Raw genomic sequence first — 24,617 nt, 5'->3', positions numbered from 1 at the left:
AAATTAACTATACTTTAATAGAAAATCAAAAATTAGGAAAAAAAAAAGGGGGGAGCTTCCGTCGGAAGGTGCATCCTTCTGTAAGCCTTGCTTTTCCTCCCCTGAGCTGGCAAAGGACAGTAGAGCAGCAAACACACAAAATGAATCTTTGTGCATGGCTAAAGATAATGGTGATATTTATAGCGTCCTGGGCATTTCACATCCATGAAATAGGCATTGGGCCCTGCACCAGGCGCTTCTTCATGTGTTCCCTCTTCTCTTCCGGAGAGGAATGAAAGAGATCCTTTGCGAGAGGCATGTTCTTGTAAGGACATCATCACCACTGGAAAGGCTCTTTGCCTTTTTCTTATCAATATCTACAAACTCCTCATATTTCTTTTTCTTTCTTTCTTTCTTTTTTTTTTTTTTTTTGGCCTTTTGTCTTTTTAGGGCCGCACCTGCGGCATATGGAGGTTTCTAGCCTTCAGGTCAAATCAGAGCTGTAGCTGCCAGCCTATGCCAGAGCCACAGCAACGCCATATCCGAGCCAGGTCTGTAACCTACAGCACACTCACAGCAATGCTGGATCCTAAACCCACTGGATCAAACCGACAACCTCCTCATTCCTAGTCGGGTTCAGTAACCATTAAGCCATGACGGGAACTCCTTTTTTTTTTTTTTTGGAAACTTATATTTCTATGAGAAGGTACCAACCCTTCTCATACAGCTAATTGATCTTTACTTATTGGTTTTGTTTATGGTATTATTTTCCCTAAAATTTTGTAGATATATATAATCATACACTTTTGCCTTTCATTCATGCCTTCCTAGTTTCCTGTTTTGTTTCATTTTGTTGTTTAAAGCAAAAACAGGAGTTCCCATTGTGGCTCAGCAGGTTAAGAACCCAAATAGTGTACATGAAGATGCAGGTTTGACCCCTGGCCTCAGCTCAGTGGGTTAAGGATCCTCCGTTTCTGCAAGCTGCTGTGTAGTAGGTCACAAATGTGGCTTGGATCCGGTGTTGATATGGCTGTGTCTTAGGCCAGCAGCAGCTGCAGCTCTGATTTGACCCCCTAGCCTGGGAAGTTCTATATGCCCCAGGTGCGACCCTAAAAAAAAAAAAAAAAAAAAAAAGCCAAAAGCAGATTTTTAACCCCACATTGTACAAGAAGACTTGAAATTCTTTCTATGACATGTATTGGGTTTGGGAGGTTTTGTTTTACATTTTGTCTTTAGCCTTTCCGGATTTTTTTTTTTTTTTTCTGAAGCACAGCAATATTTCGTTCAACCACATCTCTATGAACAATGGGAGAAAGGTAAACCTAATGTCCACCTGCCTTTGCTTCGCCAGGGAAGCCTCGGGAAAGCACTGCCCTCTAGTGGCTACCAAAGTGATAGCAGTTACAATTGGAAGAAAAAGCCATCTCTCAAGCTAAAAGCTGGATCCGTTCACGAGCCTCGGCTTCAAACTCTCCAGAAGCAGATACCCACAAACACTCAGATTACAGATTCAAACAGATACTTGTACACTTATGTTCATGGCAGCATTTTCCCAATAGGCAAAGGTGGAAACAACTCAAGCATCCATCAGCAGATGAATGGACACGTTACAGTCCATCTGCACAGGGGAGTAGTATTCAGCCTTAAAAAGGAAGGAAATGTCAACACAGGCTACAACCCTAACCCTAACCCTAACCCTAACCTTGAAGAGGTTACAATCAATGAAATACACCAGACACGAAAGGACAAATACTGTTTGATTCCACTTATGCAAGGCCCCTAGAATAGGCAGATTCATAGAGACAGAAAGTTGAAGTGATGTCACCAGGGGCTGGGGGAGGGAATGGGAAGTCAGTGTTTCATGGGGACCTAGTTCCAGTTTGGGAAGTTGAGAAAGTACTGGAGATGGATGGTGGGGACTGTTATACAACAAGGGGAAGGGCCTTTGTGCTACTGAGCTGTGCACTTAAAAATGGCTAGAATGGTCAATCTTACATGATTTCACCACCAGGGAAAACAGGAAAGGGCACTGCAGGCGAGGGGGAGAGGCTTGTGGGGGTGAGACGGGGTAGTGGGTGGGCAGAGGGGAGCCAGGCACACATGGCTGTGGGATCTGCCTCCAGGAGGCCAGTGGGGACCTCAGCATGAAGCCGATGGGGCAGTAGGGATGGAGGTCAGGGTGCAGCAGGTTAGGAAGCCTGGACTGTGTCTAAACAACCTTCTGAAGCACTTGCATTCTAAGAGGGAGAAGCAGGACTGGGAGGCAGGGAGGGGGCAGTGGAATCAGGGGAGAAGCTAAATCAGGGAGAGTTTAAATTCTGGGGGGGAGGAGCCCTGCAAGGGGGGAGTAAGAAGAGGGATGGAAAGAAAAGCAAGATGTGGGGGGGGGGGGAGACAGTGATAACGATGAAGTGAGAGACAGAGGCAGAGAGCAGCCCCTCCCAGGTGGACATAGGAACCTAAACCTACCTTCCCACCCTCCCAGCACCACACTGAGTCTGCATGGGTGTCCGTGTGGGTCTCTGGGGCTCCTGCACCCTCTGAGTCATCTTGACCCCTCTGCCCATTCACTCCTTGCTTAAAGCCTCCACTGGTGCCTCAGGTCCTGCAAATCTGAGCCAGCCTCACCGCCCCTGTCCCCATCAGCAACTCCAGTCCACAAACACATCAATCTCAGTCCTGCCTCCTAGCCTTTGTCACCGCACTTCCTGCCACTCAGAATGCCCTTTCCCCAGATCTTAATTTCCGTGCCTGGCTCCTGGGCACTCAGCTTCCGTGACCTTCCCTGTCCCCTCCCCGCTGCTAAATCAGCCACCCTCCCCACCCATTCTCTGTCACATCACAATGTTTACTTCCTGTCAAGGCAATTAACACCATCTGAAGTTACCTCAGTGTGTCTGGTTCCTGGTTCAAGGTGTGCCTTCCCCGCTTTTCTGTGAGCTTCCCCAGAAGAGGGGACTATGTCTGTCTTGTTCACTGTAATTCCATGCCTACAAAAGTGCCCGGCATACAGAGGTGCTCAACCAATGTGTGTGGCATGAAACAGATCAACTGGTTACAGAAAGTGTCGTGCATGTGAATCTGTGCTTTTCGTGTCTCCTTGTGTCCTTGGTGTGCCTTGCATTTGTACATTTCATGCAGAAGGTGCTCAGCCAATGTGTGTGGCATGAAACATCATCAACTGGCTGCAGAATGTGTCGTGCTTTTGTATCTCCTTGTATCCTGAGTGTGCCTTGCATTTGTACATTTCTGTGGATGGTCCGGTGTGAATCCCTGAGGATAAGCATGGAGTTCTGGGTCATTGAGGGTTTGTGTTGAAGGGCTCCTGGGCCTGTGTATTTGTGGCTTTGTGGGGTGTCACTGGGCAACCAATATGTCCCTGTTTCCAGGTGTGTTTTCATGGGTCCCTTTGCGTGTATGTGTGTGTTTGAATCCTTGTGCGGCCCCATGTATGTTCGGGGATGTTTGATGTGTGCATATCTTCACATCCATCCTGTGTCCACGTGATGGCACGGGCTCGTCTATGCCCCCGTGCCCATGAGCACATGGGTCTGTGCTAATGTCTCCTTGCCTGCCCCTCTTTGGGTGCATCTCTGCAAGTTCATGTTTCCAGGGGTCCAGGGGCCTGTTGTGCCTCTGTGTGTGTCTCTGGTGCCCTGTGTGTACCTCTGGAGGCTCCCGCATTCATATACTTGGTGTCACATGTACAGGTATGTGCCCTCTGTGCAGTGGGCTGGCAAATGGTTAACAGCTGGCTCTCAGGTGAAGGGCACTGATTTTGTAGCATTTTCCCATTTGCATGGTATAAAAATCCTCACCATGGTCCATATCAAAGTACCAATGTGATGACACCGAACACCGAATTGCAAAGGTATAGTTCCATAAATAAATATATATCTTGATAGATGATAGAGAAATCTATATAGACATACAGATATGGAATAGAATGTAATGCCTTTATATACTATTTCCACCAAAAAATTCATAAATAAACTCAGGAGCATGAATAAGAGAAAAAGAAACTGGAAAATAATTAGGAAGTGGTGAATTTCTTTTTCATTTTATTATGGTAAACACAAAATTTACCAGATTAACCATTTTTTCATTTTTTTCTTTTTTTTGAGGCCACAGATGAAGCTCATGACTTCCCAGGCTAGGTAGGGGTCAAATCTGCCAGCCTACACCCAGATCCGAGCCATGTCTGCGACCTACACCACAGCTCACAGCAATTCCAGATTCTTAACCCACTGAGTGCGACCTGCATCCTCATGGATACTAGTTGGGTTCATTTCTGCTGAGCCACAACAGGAACTTCTGAAATTCCTAAACTTTTAACTATAGGCTCTTGGGGAGGGGGAGCAGCTGGCCCTGTTTGTCTTCCTGTCCCCTCACTGGCTCCCTCTGGCCTCGGCATCCAGGAGTGTGTCCCAAGCATGTGGTTCCCAGGTGTGGCTTGCCTTCACCCAGGTGTGTCTGCAGGCGGAGGGCTCTGTCCTCAGACCCCATGTCCTCAGACACCTGCAAGCTGGGAGACCTGTGTGCCTCAGCAAGAACCCATGTGCCCAGGTACCCTCTCCTTGGCAATCCTGGAGCCAAGCCTTTCTCCTTAATTCCACCTGGAACATCAGGTTGGCTGTTGAAATCCACCGTAGGGGAGGATTTGTATCACAGGAATCAGTAAATGCTACACATCAGGACTTTCTTTCTTTCTTTCTTTTTTTTTTTTTTTTTTTTTTTTGTGGTCAAAGTCAAAAGAGGTGGTTATTGGAGTTCCTGCTGTGGTACAACGGGATTGGTGGTATCTTGGGTGCTATCCCTGCCCGGCACAGTGGGTTAAGGATCTGGTGCAGCTGCAGCTGCAGCTTAGGTCACAGCTGCAGCTCGGATCTGCTCCCTGGCCCCGGCAACTCCATATGCCATGGGGTGGCCAAAAATGAAAAAGAAAAAAGCTAGAGGGAGAGAGAGAGAGAGAAGTGGTTGTCCAACCTTTACCAGCACACCATTGGGACCCGGGCGCCTCCGTGTGTCCCACGTACCCATGTGTGCACCCCCACGCCCGTGCGTGTTCCTGGGTGTGTGTAAGTGGATACACGTGACTGGTGGGTCCCTGTGCATCTGTGTGTGTACCCACGTGCTCCGGTGAGGCCCCAGCACCCTGGCCCTCTTTAGCAACTGGTTCCGCAGGAAGCTGTTGGAGCTGGGGGGGCGGTGAAGGTACAGAGACTACCCCCCTCCATGCCCTCCCCTACCTCCTCAAGGCACCCGCATGCTCGGGGCTGAGCAGAGGGGGAGGGCTCCCTCATCTTCTAAAACCCATCCTGGGCTGTGCTCAGACCCCTGCCTCGCCGGAGGCTGGGGGTGGAGGCGCCTGCCTGTGGGGGCAGGCAGGCAATTGAGGAAGAGGAAGTCAGGGCAGAGTTGGGTCACCCTGCGGTTACCCCGGGCTCTGGCCCACAGATGCTCCCCTCCGCGGGGCCAGCTCAGAACCCTAACCATGGGCTGTGGGGGCTGTGGGAGTTAAGTGGCCGAACTGGGTACCCACCACAGCCACTACGACGACGACGACGACGACGCTCCTTCTGGTGAGTGACCATTATGGGGGTGTGGGGGACAGATGAACCCACAGGGACAGAGCGGCGGGGGGGCTGGGGGAGGGGTGGCACTGTGGGTTGGCAGGCAGGCAGACCATCCACAGTCGCCCTCCCCCTTCTGGTCAGTGTGCTTCCTAGAGTGGGTGGGGGAGGCTGTTTGCCCTTCTCCCCCCACACCCCGTGTTTGTTCTGCAAAGATCTGTGGTCCTAAGAGGTTGCCCTGTGGGGGCTGAGGACCATGACAGGCAACAGAGAGACAGAAGAATGGAGCCCCTTGCAGCCAAAGTCTGCCTGGGGAACCAGGGCCAGGGGGTGAATGGGGGGCTGCTTAGGCTCCCTATGGCAGAGTTGCCCAGGATGCTTGCCTTCCAAAACTAGAGGTTTGGGGTGGGAGGTGGGGGTCACAAAACCTCCCCGAAGCAGAATTTCGAGGAGGGGGGCTGGAAGTCTGATTTTCAAAGCAAACCCCCACTTTGGCTCTGATGCCTAAGAGCCATTCCCCAGAAGGTCCTCACCCCATCTTCCAAGGTCATCCAAGGAGATGGACCCTCCACCAGGCAGCCCTCCAGATTGTATGCTCCCTCCCCGTGGGGAGGCACGCACCCCCACCCCCACCCCGCATGCATGCGCCCCCATTCCCACCGTGGCCCCCCACAGGAACCTTCACACACCCCGCTGCCTGCCTAGGGTGGGGCCTGGGGAGGAGGAAGGCTGCGGTTTCTGCAAGGCACACCCAGGCCGGCTGCTTCCTCTGGGTGGGGTGCCGGGGGGCGCCCCCACTGGTGCCAAGATGGCCCTCAGGCAGATTTCAGGCCCTCTGGGGTCTGAAGGTGGCCGGGGAGCGGCCAGGAGGGGGTGAATTTGGAGTGGATGGGCTGGGGCCAGGGAAGGGGGGACGTGGTAGGGTTAGGCTGGGGCACATCAGGGAAGATCTGAATGCTACACTCTGAGCGTTGACACTCCATTGAGCTCAAATGGCCAAGTTGCCTGTGGTTCTGAGAAAAGGGCTTGACAACCAAGAGCAGCCAAAGGCACTGCCCCTACTGTCAGCCACCTTTGGGCTCCCTCACCACCAGCGTGAGCAAGTCACTCTGGGAAGGCTTCCTGGCAGAGGCTGGCTTTTCACTGGACCTTGAAACACCTGTGAATGGTCAACGGCACACCCATCAGGGTATCGGGTCTGGGCCATTCCCTGCATGCCCCCTGACCCCCGACCCCAGCCCCAGATACAGGCCTGGATACTGGCTGGCCCTCAATACTGTTGTTGCAGGTGATCGTGTGGATATGCCGGCCTTTTGTGGTTTCAAATCCCCACTCCCCTGCCTCTGTGCGGCTATAGGCAAATGACTTCACCTCTTTGGCCTTCCGTTTGCTCCTCTGCAAAAGACATGTTGTAGACTTTGTGTTTGAAACCCAGCGCACCGTAGGCACTCAGAAAATATTGTCAGCCTTGCCCATTCTCTCCTATTCCATCCCCGTCCCAAAGCCTGGCTTCCCTGAGCCGTCCCCATCCATGCCACATGGGTGCATCCTTAGAAAATTTCTGTGCCACATTTAGGAAGAGGGACAGATAGTGGGTCTTAGTGTCTATCAGACATGTGGGGTAGGAGTTCCCCCTGTGATGTAGCCAAGTTAATAATCCGACTGCAAGATGGCTCAGAGGTAATGAACCCGACTAGTATCCATGAGGATGCAAGTTCAGTTCCTGGCCTCACTCAGTGAGTTAAGGATCTGGCATTGCCACAAGCTGTGGCATAGGTCGAGGATGCGGTGAGGATGTGGCAAGGATCTGGCATTGCTGTGGGTGTGGTATAGGCCGGTAGCTGCCAGTCTGATTAGACCCCTGGCCTGGGAACTTCCATATCCGTAGCTGCAACCACAAAAAGAAAAAAGATTGACTCTCTGAACAATATTCAAGTATAATATATAACAGTATTAATTATATTTACCATGTTGCACATTATATCCCTAGTCCTTATTTATCTTAATAGCTAAAGTTTGTATCTTTTGACTGCCTCCATTCAATTTTTTATCTCATGATTCGTTGGTTCAGCTGGGTGGTTCTTTTGGCCTTGGTCACTCGGTAAATCTCTGCTGGGCTCACTCATGGATTCACGGCACCCTTCTCTGGAATCTGCCATTTCTAGGGGTCAGGGCACCATTGTGTCAAGAGGGGGTACCCTTACCAAGATGGCATCACCATCCACAAAATGGTAAATGACCTCACCAAAATGGCAGGGACCCTCACCAAGATAGTAGATGCCCTCACCAACATGGAGGCTATCTCCCATCCCCAGCAAGATGGAAAATACTTCTATCAGGGTGGAACACATTTCATACCCTCCATTCAGACTCCCCACCAGCTCTTTCTACTACCTATTAACAGCCAAGACCAAAGGACTGCCCTTGGACAGGCCAAAGGCTTATTTTCAACTGACAGTGCCTGGCATCTGATGAGAGGAGACAACCCAAGTGGCGAAGGTCATCAGGATCTCTTTCTGGATCCCAGATACACGACAAATCAGAACACTTTAACCTGAGACATTCAAGGTCACTTCATGGACTCCCGCCCATGCAAATCCACCCAGGCTTCCTCCTCCCAATGACTTCACGATCAGCCCAACACCTCAGGGTGGGGACCACTTGTTCCCAACCCAGTACTCTGGCAACACCACCATGGTCAACTCTGGTCCTGGTGAAATAAGAGAGATTAGGTGGTGGAGCCACAGTAGAAGCCACCACCCTCCCCCACCACTTGCTGTATACATTCAGCCCTCCGTATCCACGGGTTCTGCATCTGTGGATTCAGCTAACGGCAGATCATGTGCTGTGTTTATGATCTGGGCTTGGTTGAATCCACAAATGCGGAGGACAACCAATGGGACATGAGCATCTGAGGTTTTTGGTGTTCACAGCACATCCTGGAACCAATCCCACCTGGATACCAAGGGATGGCTCTGTATCAAAGACATTCCATTTTGAAGTGGGTTAGCAATGAGAGCCTGCTATGTAGCATTGAGAACTATGTCTAATCACTTATGACGGAGCATGATAATGGGAGAAAAAAGAATGTATACATGTATGTGTAACTGGGTCACTATGCTGTACAGCTGAAAAAAAATTGTATTGGGAAAATAACAACAACAAAAAAAGAAGTTCCACTAAGTGGGTACCCTTGCTTCTGCCCCTGGAGGGGATACCTGGAAATCTCCCTTTTCCGTGACATTTTGTACCAGCCCATCCCTATGCCACATTCTGCTGTACTTTTTTTTTTTTTTTTGCTTTTTAGGGCTGAACCCGCAGCATACGGAAGTTCCCAGGCGAGGGGTTGAATGGGAGCTGCAGCTGCCAGCCACAGCCACATCCACAGCCACATGGGATCCAAGCCACATCTGTGACCTATGCCACAGCTCACGGCAACCCTGAATCCTTAACCCACTGAGCGAGGCCAGGGATCAAACCTGTATCTTCATGGATACTAGTCGGGTTTGTCACCACTGAGCCACAACGAGAACTCTACTTTTAATCGCGGTATCTATATCTTCTGTGAGTGTTGCTATTGTCTCGTTTTCTTCTGGTTTCAGGTCACGAGATTCGATCTTTTGATCGACTGCCAGATATTGTTTTTGAAAAACCGTTAGAGAACATTGGTGGCTCTTCATGGTGTTATTTCCTTTTGGAGAGGGTTTACTCTTGCTTCTGGCAGTGTGTGAGAGGGCGTCAGCCGATGAGGGCTCCAGTTGACTCGAGCTGGATTTGGGTCTTGATGAGGGTTGGTCTCTTTCTGGTCTCTCCCTGGTCCTAGGCTGTGGTCTTTGTCGATATCAACTCTCTCCTCTTTGTGAGCCCTGAATTCCAGGGTCTGTTTCGCCAGCCCCAGAAGATTAACAGAAGCTACGCTCAGCTTCTCAGCCTCTTTCTGGTCTGCTTTGCAGACCACATTTATAGCAACAACTTGCGTGTGAGAAAAAAAACAAACCACTGCATTATGTTCATCTCACCTCTCTAGGATCCTGAAACCTCAAACTCTGACTGTCAATGCCTTCAAATCAAAGGTTTTTTTTCTTTTGATTTTATCCAGCTTTTGTTAAAACTGTTCTTGGCAGAAGGGTAAATCTGCAACAAGCTAGCAATAGATGCAATAAGCTAGAAATCTATATTCCCATTGTATTTCTTTTTCCTTTTTGGCCATCCCACAACATATGGAATTTCCTACGCCAGGGATCGAATCCTAGCTGCAGCTGTAAACTATACCACAGTTGCGGCAACACTAGATACTTAACCCACTGCCCTGGGGCTGGGGATCAAAACAGCATCTCCCCAGAGACAAGCTGGACCATTAAGCCACTGTTCCCCCACAGGAACGCCTCCATGTTGTATTTTTAATGTAGGATTTTCAGCCAGCCTCCATTGCTAACTCTGCTCAACTCCCTGTGTTTCTCTGTTTCTGGGCTCCTGGGTCCCTGCTTTTGGTGTCATCAGTTGGATAGAGGCCCCTCCTGGCTTCTCACTGCCTTAGATTTCCCCGAAGTTCTTATATCTGCTCTCTGCCCAGAGGTCTGGAAGATCCTAGAGGCATTTGCAGCCTGTCCAGGAAAAGGTGTGTGGTGGGAAAAGAGGAATTAGAATCTAGAGTGTGGCACAAGAGGTGATTTTTTAAAAAATCTCTTTGAGCTAGTCTCTGGATTTCTATCTATGTGTTTGGTTGTTTGTGTATAACTGTTTGTGTGTATGTGTGAGAGAAAGAGAGAGAGAGAGAGAGAGAACATGGGTCTGAGTATTCACGTGTGTATGTCTGGCATTGTCCACAGGTGCTGGAGAGTGTGCTGGGTGTGTGCTGATGTATGGCGTGTGTGCTTTTATGTCTTTCTGTGACTGAGGGATTTGGGGGCCACCTCCCCATAATAGGTTAGCAGAAGTGGTGAGGGAGGTGCAAATGGGATCACCAGGGCCAGTGGGGAGAACATGAAGTGGCCAAGGACAGACCCCAGGGAACACAGAGTTTAAAGGTAAGGCAGAGGAGTTCCTATTGTGGCACAGTGGTTAATGAATCTGACTAGGAACCATGAGGTTGCGGATTTGATCCCTGGCCTTGCTCAGTGGGTTAAGGATCCAGCGTTGCCGTGAGCTGTGGTGTGAGTTGCAGACGGGGCTCGGATCCTGCATTGCTGTGGCTCTGGTGTAGGCTGGTGTCTATAGCTCCAATTCGACCCCTAGCCTGGGAACCTCCATATGCCATGGATGTGGCCCTAGAAAAAGACCAAAAAAAACCTAAATAAATAAATAAATAAAGGTCAGACAGAGAAAGGAGGAGGAGTCAGTCAGGAATGAAGAGAGAGAAGAAGCAGACAGAGTTAGAAAAAGCATAAGAAGGGGAGTTCCCATTGTGGCTCAGCGGGTTATGAACCCAACTAGTATCCATGAGGATGCACATTTGATCCCTGTCCTTGCTCAGTGGGTTAAGGATCCAGCGTTGTGGTGAGCTGTGGTGCAGGTGGCAGACTCATCTCAGATCCTGCGTTGCTGTGGCTGTGGCATGGGCTAGCAGCTGCAGCTCTGATTCTATCCCTAGCCTGGGAACTCCCATATGCCATGGGTGTGGCCCTTAAAAGCAAAAAGAAGGCATAAAAGAAGTGAATTTCAAGAAGAAAGTGTCCAGTATAGGTGAGACTAAAAAGTACCCATTTGATTTAGCCCCGGAGAGAGTTAGAAGACTGGAAAGGGGGGGGGGGGAATAAGATAGCACTAGAGTCAAGCAGGTGTGTGCAGTTACCCACAGAAGTGTGGGTAACTCTTTGAGAAGGGAAGGTGGAAGCTGAGAGGTCGCTGAAGGGAGAAGGGACAGCCAGGAATTTTTCAGACATTAGTGAAAATGCAAGTAATGAGGCTTCCACCACCAGGAGGCAGCACTTGTATTGGACAGGCGCTGGCTGGCACCTGCACAGATGCACACAGCAATAAAGACTCAAACATGCAGACAGACACAAAAAACCCAGGCAGAGGGCGAAACCCCCTCACAAAAACCAGAAGTGGATCTCCCCAAGTCCCAGGTGAGTCATGTAGATCCAATACTGCAGATGCTGATGAGCATCCAAACACACACACACACACACACACACACACACACACACACAGGATCACAAACGATTTTTTTTTCCGCTCTTTTTTTTAAGACCGCACCCATGGCATATGGAAGTCCCTGGGCTAGGGGTCTAATCGGAGCTACAGCTGCTGGCCTGTAGCTACAGCAATGCCAGATCTGAGCCAGGTCTGCAAACTACATCAGAGCTCACTGAGACACCAGATCCTTAATCCACTAAGTGAACCAGGGATTGAACCCACATCATTATGGATACTAGTTGGATTTGTTTCCCCTGAGCCACAACAGGAACTCCTGGATCACGGAGGTTTTTAAAAACCACCTAGATAATATTCAGCCATTAAAAAAAGATGGAAATATTTCCATTTGCAAAGTCTTCCCATAGACTTTGAGGGCATTATGCTAAGTGAAATAAGTCAGACAGAGAAAGACAAATACTATGTGATATTGATGTGTGGAATCTGGAAGAAAAAAAAACTGCGATAACCAAGCTCATAGAGAAAGAGATCTGATGTGTGGTTACCAGAGGCCAGGGGTGGGGGAATTGGATGAAGGTAGTCAAAAAGGCACAAACTTCCAGTAATAAGATACATAAATTCTGGGGATACAATGTACAGGATGACTTTAGTTAACGCTGCTGTGTGGTATATTTGAAAATTGCTAAGAGAGTTCCCACTGTGGCTCAGCGGGTTAAGGATACGGCATTGCTGCAGCTGTGGCATAGGTCACAGCTCTGGCTCAGACTCAATTCTGAAGGAAGGGAGGAAGGAAAAGAGAAAGAAGGAAAGGGAAGGAAAGGGAAAGAAAGAAAGAAAGAAAGAAAGAAAGAAAGAAAGAAAGAAGAAAGAAAGAAAGAAAGAAAGGAAGGAAGGAAGGAAGGAAGGAAGGAAGGAAGGAAGGAAGGAAGGAAGGAAGGAAGGAAGGAAGGAAGGAAGGAAAGAAAAGAAAGAGAAAGAAAGTTGCTAAGAAAGTAAATCTTAAGAGTTCTCATCAGAACCATAACAAAAACCCATTTTTTCTTTTTCTTCTTTTTCTTTCGAATCTATATGAGATGATATTAACGAAACTTAATGTGGTAACATTTCACAATTTATGTCAGTCAAGTCCTCATGCTGTACACCTTAAATTTATACAGAGCTGGATGTCAATTATATCTCAAGAAAACTGGGGCAAAGCACGTAAATGCTTATATACACCCCCCTCGTGGCCACGTTGACACTCAATATTTGGAAACACCCTCTATGCCCTGACACACATACGCCCTATCAAAAGCACAGAGAGGCAGTTCCTGTTGTGGCTCAGAGGTAATGAACCTGGCTTGTAACCATGAGGATGTGGGTTCCATCCCTGGTCTTGCTCAGTGGGTTAAGGATCCGGCGTTGCCATGAGCTGTGGTGTAGGTCACTGAGGCTGCTCAGATCTGGCGTTGCTGTGGCTGTGGCGTAGGCTGGCAGGTGCGGCTCCAATTCGACTGTAGCCTGGGAACTTCCATATGCTACACGTGCATCCCTAAAAAGGAAAGAAAAAAAGGCGCAGAGACAATGACACACACACGAACACTCAGAGACAATGACACACACACACAAACACTCAGACATTCGTGCATACCCAGGTCCACCTCACCCCCTGGTCTGTACTTGTTTCTCTGAAGACCCCTCACGGCACTCCTCAGCTCTTTCTGAGAATGTCTTGTCCAGCCAGGGTGAGAGGCTTATAGGGCAGGGGAGGTGGAGGAGAGTCCCACGGGATCCCCGGGCTCCCCCTGCCCCAGCCCCCAGCTCCCATCAGCTGATGGATCTGGCAGCCCCTGAGGACAGTCTCCGCCCCTCTTGCTGGCAGCCCCATCCTGGCAGGGTTTCCCAGCCGATCGCCTTCTTCAGCCTGCTGTTCACTCACACTCTCGCACGCACACACGCACGCACGCACGCACGGCCCTATGGCTAGCTCGGCCCTCAACCACTCCTGGCCAGCCCTCTCCAAGTTCTGGCCGAAGCGGTGGGCCTTCAAGAGAGGTAAGGGGGTGTGGGGGTGGCAGGCAGGAAGCAGCAGGCCCCGGCCCTGCAGGCAGGGCTCCCCGGACAGCCTGTCCACCATCCCAGCCGGAAGCCTTCCCTCCGCCCGGGGCACAGACTCTGCCTGAGCCAGCCCCAACTTCCAGGATCTCTGGTTCCCCAAGGGCCCCCCTGGGACATGCTGGACTTGTGGGTTCCCTCTTGTCTCAGAAGAAACGTCTCCCCAGACTCAGCCATGACGTCATCTCGGGAGGTTAAGTTTGTGGAAGAAGAATCCACCTTAGAACTGGGGCGGCCTGGTAGCTTCCTGGGGGGAGAGGGGTTCTGATGCTGTTTGCTCCTGGCTGACTGCAGGTCAGAAGTTCAGGGAGGCAGCAAAAGGAAGGAGGTTTGAGATTTCCAGAGATCCTGGTGGCCACCTCCCTTGAATACACACCCATACACACACACACAGGCTGGTAGCTCCCTGGGTCCCAGGGCCTCGGCTTATTTCTGTGGGGGGTGGAGATACCTTTGGATCATCTCCCCCAAGATCTGGGTGAATTGCTTTTGCAAAAAGTCACTTCTTAGAGTTCCCATGTTGGCACCATGGGATCGGTGGCATCTTGGGAGCACTGGGACGCAGGTTCCATCTCCAGCCTGGCAAAGTGGACTAAGGATCCAGCCTTGCCGCAGCTGCAGCTTAGGTCACAACTGCGGCTCAGATCTGAGCCCTGGCCTGGGAACTTCTATAGGCCTTGGGGTGGCCAAAAAAGAAAAGAAAAAAAAAGTCACTTCTTAAATCTCAGCAAACTATTTAGTCCTGGAAGATAACCAGATGTTGTCCAGGGCGAAGGGGCTTGGGGCGAAGGGAAATAGAAGCCCCTCCCTGCTCCCCCCACCCCGAAGCCCTGTCCCTTCTGCCTTAACTGAATACTTTTTCATGAGTGAGTTTCCAGGCGGGGTGGGGCGGGGAGGAGCCCATGAGCAGCTTCACTAGTTTGTTCATTACATGCATTCAGATTGAGGACCTGTTGTGTGCCAGGCACAATCCCGAAGGAGATCAAAATATCAGGAAACCTGGGGCTGGGGCTGGAGACAGAGAAAGGGTGGTCTGGGGACTGAGATACAATAGACAGTTGGTCATAATGCTGGAAAGCTATCAGCTACTGAGCCCTTGTGAAGTCAGAGAGGATGAGTGATGAGCTCAAGGTCATACAGCAAGTACGGGTTGAAGGAGGCAGGATATTGGAAGCGGTTCTGTTCCAAGACCACCTTTGCCGTGTATTCTGATCAGTGAACAAAGCTGCCCATGTGGACAGCTGGAGGGCTTGGGGAGGGATTTTTCATCCATCAGTGGATGGCAATGCTAGAAAATTAGAGCAATGGTCACAGACCACCAAGGTGCCCACCTGGAACCTAGGTTCTTATGCAGATCTACCTCCCTCTGTCCGCCGAGCCCTCCCGGCCCCGGGTAGGCTGAGGCTGTGATTTATAGGCTGGAAGGTGGGGGAGTGAGCTGTGGGAACTGGTGGCAACTCTTAAATCCTTTTATGGCTGGTGCTGTGGGGGCTGCTGGTGAAAGAGGCTGCCTAGAACTTGAATGCAGGCTGATAGGCGGCTCTTTAGAGGGGAGCATGGAGGCAGGAAGGAGAGAGGGACTGCCTAACTGCATCCTTCCAGCCTTTAGCCTTTTGGTGCCCCTCTTAATCTCTGTAACTGGCTGTCTGGGCACCTGATGGGACCTCCTGGGAAAATAATGGAGTCGGTCTGGGGAGACAGACAAGGCTGAAGAAGGGGGGTTGGGACCTGCAGTGACAGTCCCTGGGGCAGGGCTCCACTGTGCCTTCCCCTTAGTTGCTCCAATTACCCATAATACAAACTGACCATACTTTTTGACTCATTCCCTAGCACATAAGTGGTACATAATGAGTGCATTCTGTGTCTTGACTTGGTTTCCTTCTTGTCTGGCTTCTCTGCCATGATTCTGTCTCCTTTCTTCTTTCCTCTATATCTCTCCCCTCTTCATCCTCTCAGAATGTCATTTCCTGACTGTAAAGCATCACTGCCCTTGGACACTGCCACACCACTTAACCCAACTATCCATCCATCTACATAACATCCACTTCTTCATCCATCCAACCAGCCAACTAACCAACTATCCATCCACCCAACCATCTACCCATCTATCCATCCATCCATCTAAACATCCATCCAACCATCTATCCATCTAACCACCTACCCAAATATCCACCTATCTATCTAACTATTCATCCATTTAAACATCCACCCATCCATCCAAGCTGCCAGCCAGCCAACTAGCCATTCATGCATAAATCCTTCCATCCATCTAACCACCCACACATCCATTCATGTAACCATCCATCCATATAAACATTCATTCATCCAACCATCTAGTCAGACAACTTTCCTTTCAGCCAGCCAGCCAGCTAGCCAACCATCTATCCATCTATCCAACGATCCATTCATTCAGCCATCCAACCATCTACCCTTCCATCCAACAATTTATTCACCCATCTCTTCATTCATCAGCTCACTGCCGAATAGCTTTGTGATTGTGAGCCCTTGCTTTGGAGTAAGAAATGCCTAAGTTCACATCCCAACTATTTCTTGCCATTCTGGTCTGACCTTGAGCAAGTCAGTATATCTCTCTGAGCATCAGTTTCCCCTTCCATAATATGGGGACTCAGAGGATTGTTGTGAAGATAGAAGGATGCAAAGTAGATGACAGCCTTAGCACCAGGCTAGGCGTCTTGGAATTGATCAGCACGCATAAGATTTTACCACTTTAGGGAGTTCCCGTCATGACTCAGTGCTTAACGAACCCGACTAACACCCATGAGGATGCAGGTTCGAGCCCTGGTCTCGCTCAGTGGATTAAGGATCTGGCATTGCCATGAGCTGTAGTGTAGGTCGCAGACGTGGCTCGGATCTCATGTTGCTGTGGCTGTGGTATAGTCTGGTGGCTACAGTTCCGATTGGACCCCTAGCCTGGGAATTTCCATATGCTGCAAGTGTGGCCCGAAAAAAGCAAAAAAAAAAAAAGTAAAATGTAAAAAGTAAGGAGTTCCCGTCATGGCTCAGTGGCTAACAAACTCGACTAGCATCCATGAGCCCTGGCCTCACCCAGGGGGTTAAGGATCCAGTGTTTCTGTGAACTGTGGTGTAGGTCACAGATGTTGCTTGGATCTTGGCGTGGCTGAGGCTGAGGCTGTGGCTGTGGTTGTGGCTGTGGCTATGGTGTAGACCAGCAGCTATAGCCCGGCAGCTGTAGCTCCAATTCGACCCTAGCCTGGGAACCTCCATATGCTGCTGGTGTGGCCCTAAAAAGGTAAAAAGACCAAAAAAATAATAAAAATTAAAAAAGATTTTAGTGGACTAGAAAATTTAATCCAAGAAATTAAGTTTAAAAAAAAAAGGAGTTCCCACTATGGCACACTGCATTAAAGATCTGGTATGCTACAGCTGTGGCGTAGGTCCCAACAGCAGCTCAAGTTCAATCACTGACCCAGAAACTTCCATATGCTATGGGTCTGGCTGAAAAAAAAAAAAAAAAAAAAAGACAGTGGCAGGGACAGCAAGAAGAGAGGATGGAGTGGAGAGATGTCATGGGGTTGAAATTGCTAGAGCCTGGTGTCCTGAGGGGTAGTGAGGAGACAAGGCTCATTTCCAGGTTTCTGATGGGGTCACTGGGAAGACGGTGCAGTTCACACTTATATGGGGACACAGAGGAGGAAGGAAAACAATGAGTTTGGTCTTGATGGCTTGGGGTTGGATTGTGGGTGAGAATATCAAGCATGACCAGAGGCCTCTGTAGACAAAGTCTGGAGCTTGGGGGAGATAATCTGTTACCAGAATCAGGGCTCAGTCTGTGCCTGGGGTCAAGGTATGTTGAGGGTTGAGGTTCAGCTTGCAGCTCTAGGATGGGAATTCAGTCAGTGACACCAGGATCAGGGCTCAGTCAATGCCACCAGGGTCAAGGCCTAGTATATGACACCAGGATCAGGGATCTGTCAATACCCAGGATCAGGGCTCAGTCCACGACACAAGGATGAGGTTCAGTCAAAAACACTAATATTGAGGCTCACTCAATGACATCACTATTGGGACTCAGTCCCTGATAGCAAGATGAGGCTCAGTCAATGACACCAGGATCAGGGCTCAGTCCATGACACCAGGATGAGGTACAGTCAATGACACTAGCATTGAGGCTCACTCAATGACATCACAATTGGGACTGAGTCAAGATGAGGCTCAGTCTCTAACACCAGGATTGAAATCCATTCTATGATGCTGGGAGAGGGGCTCAGTCTGTGACACAAAATTTGAGGCTCAACATGTGACACAGGGATCAGAATCAAATCTGTCATCAGGGTCAAGCTTGGCCTGTTCCCGGGTCAGAAGCTTACGTGTAAAGGATAAACTCAGCCCTGGCCTTTCATCTTTAGCCTTTGGATCCCTGACCTTTGGGGTCTCAAATGCAGGGGCTGGAGTTCTGCCTTTGGCGTCTACAGGCTCTGGGAGGCCCCAGGCCTCCATACAGCCCCCACCCAGGAAAGCAGGCAGACCCTGCAGCCTCTCCTGAGCACCCCCACCACCACCCCGGGAACTTGGCCGAGGGATGGGTGGCTCCCTGTCCCCTCCTGGGCTCCACCCACCCACACAAACACATCTGGCTTTTCTCTTCCTTCAAAGCTTGCTTGTTTTGTTCCTGTATTTCCCTGAGTCATAGATGCTGCCTAGGCTCCTGGGCGAGGAAGGTGGGAGATGCAAGGCTGAATGAGGGCAGTGGAACAGAGAGGCCCTTCGCCAGCCTGGGAGGGTGGCTGGGAAAACAGTGACAGTGGAAACCATGGCCTTGCCAGGCACTGAAACTGGCCAAGGGCATCTAGCCTCGCTTACCTTGAAGTGGGTGGAACTGAAGCCCCACATACACCTGCCCCATCAAAACTCCCTGGTGGCTCAGTCAGTTAAGGATCCGGCGTTGTCACTGTTGTGATATGGGTTTGATCCCTGGCCCAGGAACTTCTGTATGCCATGGGCACAGCCAAAACCAAATAAACAGAGCTCTGCAAGGGGCCCCAGGGATTTTTTTTTTTTTTTTTGGTAGCAATTTTATTGATATGATTCACACACCATACAACTCAGCCATTTAAAGTATATGACTCAGGAGTTCCTGCCCTGGTGCAGTGGATTAAGAATCAACTGCAGCAACTCTGGTTGCCTCGAAGGTGCAGGTTTGATCCCTGGCCTGGGGCGGTGGGTTAAGGATCTGGCATTGCCACAGCTATGGCGTAGGTCTCAGCTGCAGCTCAGATTCAGTCCCTGGCCCAGGAACTTCCATTTTTTGTGGGTGTGGCCATAAAAACATAAATAAAGTATCCAATTCAATGGCTTTTTTTTGTCTTTTTTTGCTATTTCTTGGGCCGCTCCCGAGGCATATGGAGGTTCCCAGGCTAGGGGTTGAATCAGAGCTGTAGCCACCGGCCTACGCCAGAGCCACAGCAACGCAGGATCTGAGCCGAGTCTGCAACCTACACCACAGCTCACGGCAATGCCGGATGGTTAACCCCCTTTTTTTTTGTCTTTTTTTGCTATTTCTTGTCAATGGCTTTTAGAATATTCACAGCCTTATGCAACCATCACCACGATCAATTTTATTTTTTAATTTTTGTCTTTTTAGGGCTGCACCTGTGGCATATGGAGGTTCCCAAACTAGGGGTCCAGTTGGAGCTATAGCCGCCGGCCTATGTCAGAGCCACAGCAAGGAGGGATCTGAGCTGCATCTGTGACCTACACCACAGCTCCCGGCAACACCAGATCCTTAACCCACTAAGCGAGGCCAGGGATCAAAACTGTATCCTCATGGGTGCTAGTTGGGTTAACCACTGAGCCACGATGGGAACTCCCAGCAATCAATTTTAGAACATTTTCATCCACCCCTAAAGAAATGCGTATCCCCGATTTTTTTTTTTCTGCATGCGTGGTATGTGGAAGTTCCCAGGCCAGGGATGGAACCTGTGCCACAGCTGCGGCAATGCTGGATCCCTAACCCCCTGTGCCACAAGGGAACTTCTGAAATAGTATCCTGTAGCCATCACCCCAAAGTTTCCCTTTTCTCTCCAGCCTTACACTATCACTAACCTACTTTCTGTCTCTATAGATTCACCTATTCTGGACATTTCATATATATGGAATTACATAACATGTGGTCTTTGGTAACTGGCTCACATAATGTCGTCAAGTTTCAATCATATCGTGGGGGTATCAGAACGCCATTCTTTACTGCAGCTGAATAATATTCCGTTGTACTGATGGACCACATTTTGTGCACCCATTCATCCATTTATGGGCATTTGGGCTGTTTCCAACTTTTAGCTATTTAGAATAATTCTGCCATGGATTTCCTGCTGTGGGTGCAACAGGTGAAGGATCCAGCATTGTCTCCGTGGCAGCTCAAGTCCCTGATAAGGCACAGGTTCAATCCCCAACCTGGCACAGTGGGTTTAGGAACTGGAATTGCAACAGCTGGGGCATAGGTCACAGCTGTGGCTCAGATTCCATCCCTAGCCTGGAAATTTCCATATGCCATGGGGGCAGCCAGAAAAAAAAAAAAAGAATACTGTCATAAACAGCCATGTACAAGTTTTGGGTGGACCTAAAGTTTTCCATTCTCTTGGGTATAGACCTGGAAGCAGAATGGCAGGTCGCATGCTAACTCTGCTTATTTGAGGAGCTGCCAAAATGTTTCCCCATCTTCTTGTGTTTTTTATGCCCATGTAACCCCCTTCCATTCATCTATTTATGAAATGTGTTGATGTCTGCCTTAGCTATGTTCCACTGTTCTGGTTACCTCCCAAAGGCCCCAGCAATTTTGCATTCATAATTTTGTGTTCTTTTTCTTAAAGAAGGCCCCTCCCTCAATTGTACAAGCATCAACACCCCTCCCTCCAAAAAAACCTTGGGACCGCGTTTATATCTTCGCAGCTGGGAAGGGAAGAACATAGATCACCCCACATCAGGATGGAGAAGGACAACATCACCCCTTCCCTCTGCCAGCTGCAACGTTTATAGGCAGGGGAGCCCCAAAATGGATCGCCCCACCCATACCCTTTGGAGGGGGTAAAGGGGTACTGTAACACTGTACTGTAAATTGACTCAGTAGCATAAACCCGGACTGTCCCCAGCACATCGTGGCATGGGGAGGCCCAGCCACCAGGGACCCAAGCTAAGGAGTGAACAGTGACCTAACTGGCACTGTCCAAAGGCATCGCTATCCCACTCCCCACCCCCACCCCCACCCCCACCCCTCCTGAAGCTGCTATTGCTCTTACGGAAAACGTGCTGGTCCATCTCTCCAGGTATCACCCTCACTGGTCTCCTCACTTCCACTTTCCCCCACCCCATCCAGCCTCACCTCCAAGCACTTTTCCCTCATCTCCCTGATTTCAGCAGAACCTGGGGTATCTTTGCAGGGGACACGGAGGACCGAAGGGAGTCCAGGTGTCAAGGCAATGCAATGGAGTGCAATGTGAATCAGTGCAGTGCAGTAGGGTGCCAGGCAAATCAGTGCAGAGCAATGCATATTGGTGCAATTCAATGATGCAAATCAGTGCAGAGCAATGCAAATCAGTGCAATTCAATGCAGTGTGATGCAAAATGCAAATCAGTGCAGAGCAAAATGCAAATCAGTGCAGAGCAATGCAAATCAGTGCAATTCAATGCAGTGTGATGCAAATCAGTGCAGTGCAGTGCAATGCAATGATGAAATGCACAGAAGAGAGACGCCATGGGTGGGAGGTGGACATAGATTTCTGGAGCAGAAAGGATGAGGTCTTCTGGCAGGTGGCCCTAGACAAGAATGGGGGGCCCTTAGGCATTGGGCCCTGCAGGGACAGGGACAATGCACAGAAGGAACATCCTGGTGGACATCAGTGGCTGGGCCAAGACATTTGACCTTCTTCCTGCAGGCAGTGGGGAACCTCTGTGGGAATTCCAAGAGGCAAGGGTGACGTGTTCCAGCTACTGTGTGAGGGGCCCAGGGAGAGAGTTCATGGGCATCTGTTTCTCCCACAGCGAAAGGCTCAGTCCAAGACTCAAGGTCAAGTCAGGACACCCTCCTGACCTGGAGGGCAAGGAAGGTGGCCCAGTTTGGCCAAGCACCCCATGATTGTGCTCTGAAAGGTGAGCACCATCACACCCACCTCCCTGGTGAGAAAACAGGCTGGGAGAGGCGCCTTCTGCAAGGGCGTGCAGCCATTAGTGGCAGGTCCAGGCAAGGACACAGTCTGGTTGACCCCAAAGCCCTTGTTTTCTCCTCTCTACCGAGCCACCCAGCAGTCCCCAGAACTCAAAGTACAACATAGGGACAGAGGCAGCCTGAAGTTCCACCATTAGAGATCCTCCAAAATGTGGGTGCTGGGTACTTGCATTTGGTCTTAGGGAGCCATTCTATCAAATGAGGGCTTATTGCCAGAGCAGGCAAAACAAATCGATTCTGTATCATGAGCCAACTTAGATCAGCTGGAGGATGGCTTACAAAAATGGTGCTCTGGGGGAGTTCCTGTCGTGGCTCAGTGGTTAACGAATCCGACTAGGAACCATGAGGTTGCCGGTTCAATCCCTGGCCTCGCTCAGTGGGTTAAGGATCTGGCGTTGCCATGAGCTGTGGTGTAGGTCACAGATGTGGCTCGGATCTGGCATTGCTGTGGCGTAGGCCAGCGGCTACAGCTCCAATTCAACCCCTAGCCTGGGAACCTCCATATGCCACGGGTGTGGCCCTAGAAAAGACATAAATAAATAAGGTGCACTGGGAAGAATTCCGTGGGGATGATGACTCAGCAGGAAAAAGCCCTGTGACTGAACAGAAATGTCTGCTCCAGGCTCAGGATGAGTGGTGGGAAGTGGTGGTGTGTGTGAGTGTTAGCTTCAAGATCATTGAGCCCACCCTCCCCCACCACCCCACTTTGTAGATGAGAAAACTGAGGCCCAGATGCAGAACCCAGACCCTGACTCCTCAGGCCTCCCAGCTTAGCCCTGACATTGTCTCTCCTTTCCTCACAGGATCTGAGTCCAAGTCATGTGCTCAGCCCTTTGACTCTGGAGCTGCAGACTCCGCCAACAAGAGCAGCAGTGGACGCTGGAGGCCAGAGTGCCCAGACTTCTCTGCCATGGGGGATGAGCAGGCAGGTGTCTGACTGCTGAGACGAGCAGGAGCTGATGCCGTCAGTGGCAGCAAGTACCCTTTGTTTGGCACCTGCATTTTAGAAGGCATTTTGTGTGCATTAGTTCAGGGAGCTCTCATTAAAACATGGCCAAGCAGTTATTTTCCCATTCTACAGATAAGGAAATGAATCCTTTCTGGAACAGGAAGAGGAAAGGTGGGATGCATAGAGCGGTGGGTTGATGAATGGAGAGAAGAAAGGAACGAAGGGAGGATTGACAGAAGGGATGGATGGGGATGGAAGGAAGGAAGGGATGGATGGATGGATGGATGGATAGATGATGTAAAAAGAATGGAGGGGGAGTTCCCATGGTAGCACAGTGGTTAACAAATCCCACTAGGAACCATGAGGTTGCGGGTTTGATCCCTGGCCTCACTCATTGGGTTAAGGATCCGGCGTTGCCGTGAGCTGTGGTGTAGGTCGCAGACGCGGCTTGGATCCCGCGTTGCTGTGGCTCTGGTGTAGGCCGGTGGCTACAGCTCCGATTAGACCCCTAGCCTGGGAACCTCCATATGCCGTGGGAGCAGCCCTAGAAAAGGCAAAAAGACAAAAAAAAATTTTTAATGGAGGGAAAGAAGGAAAGGAGATAGGAGGGAAGAATGGGTAGACGGATGCATGGGTGAGTAGATGGATGGATGAATAAAAAGGGAAGGAAAAGCTCCCACAGGAGCTCTGAGCTAGAACAGCCCTGCGGAGGGGTCCCAAATCAGTTAAACTATATAGGGTGTTCTGTGTATCTGCCCCTGGCATTTTATAGAAGAGCACACTGGGGTCCAGGCAGGGAAAGAATGGGCCTAGGTGTCACGGAGAAGACAGGGTAAACAAAGATAGTACTGGGACTGGAGTTTAGCTCTGGATCCTTCTAGGCTTCTGGATCTCTTGGAATAGCAACTGTGGGCTGCCGGCAGTTGGGCAGAAAGAATGGCGGAGAAGAAACCTTGTGTCTGGGGAGGCAGGGAGCCTCTACCCCACCACCAACAAATAAGCGCCTCCACTTCTGTCCCTGTCCTCATGTGATTGGTCACCAGAGCTGGAGGCAGCAGAGGGCAATGTCTTTGCCTCTTCCCTCCCCAAGCCCTGTGAGCTCTCCACCTGCACAACTGTCAAATCTGTCCGCATCTCTCCCCCCTTCTCCATCGTCCTGGTGGAGGCACCAGATAATTTGCACAGATGTCCTTGCTATTCCCAAAGACTTGCCCCCCCCCATCCAAACCCCCCTGGGCTCTGCATCCTGCATAATCTTTCTGAATACAGATCAGAGCCCCCTGCCCTCCCTATTATCACTGTTTGGAACTTAAGAGATTAAATCCTTCCCCCATTCCACCCTACACACACACACACACACACACACACACACACACACACACACACACACACACACACACCCTCCAGCCACAAGAAAATCTTGCCAGTTTGGGAAAGGCACCATGAGCTTTCAAGCCCATAGGCTTCCAAACATCCTGTTCTCTTCAAGCCCAGAATGCCCTCACTGGGAGCCTCTGCCGACTTAACTGCTACTCATTCTTCAGGGCTTCCCTGTCACCTCCTCCAGGAAGATCTCCCTGATTTCTTTCCTTCTTTTTTTTTTTTTTTTTTTCACCAGGACTTTATTTATTTTTTGGCCCTACCCAAGGCATGTAGAAGTTCCTGGGCCAGGGATCAAACCCGCACCACAGCAGTGGCAGTGACTCACTTTACCACTTTACCCACT

General features: G+C 50.1%; 1 protein-coding gene across 6 annotated transcripts in view; it reads left to right on the top strand.

Annotated features, from left to right (window-relative positions):
* Positions 1-5,164: 5,164 nt before the first annotated feature.
* Positions 5,165-24,617, top strand: part of ARHGEF18 (Rho/Rac guanine nucleotide exchange factor 18) — a 95,986-nt gene continuing 76,533 nt past the window's right edge. The window contains exons 1-3 of one of the 6 annotated variants that reach the window (XM_047777287.1): positions 5,165-5,561; positions 21,759-21,866; positions 22,746-22,867. In XM_047777287.1, the coding sequence (XP_047633243.1) occupies positions 22,853-22,867 (15 nt within the window). In that variant the 5' untranslated portion in view covers positions 5,165-5,561; positions 21,759-21,866; positions 22,746-22,852. Of the gene's footprint in view, positions 5,562-13,226; positions 13,683-21,758; positions 21,867-22,745; positions 22,917-24,617 lie in introns of those variants that run through there. The other 5 variants (XM_047777286.1, XM_047777284.1, XM_047777283.1 and 2 more) reach the window with 5 other exon arrangements.

The sequence above is a fragment of the Phacochoerus africanus genome, chromosome 4 (assembly GCF_016906955.1).
Source record: "Phacochoerus africanus isolate WHEZ1 chromosome 4, ROS_Pafr_v1, whole genome shotgun sequence".
Taxonomy (NCBI): Eukaryota; Metazoa; Chordata; class Mammalia; order Artiodactyla; family Suidae; genus Phacochoerus; species Phacochoerus africanus.
The sequence above is the reverse complement of the archived record's forward strand: the minus strand, read 5'-3'. Positions and strand labels throughout refer to the sequence as shown.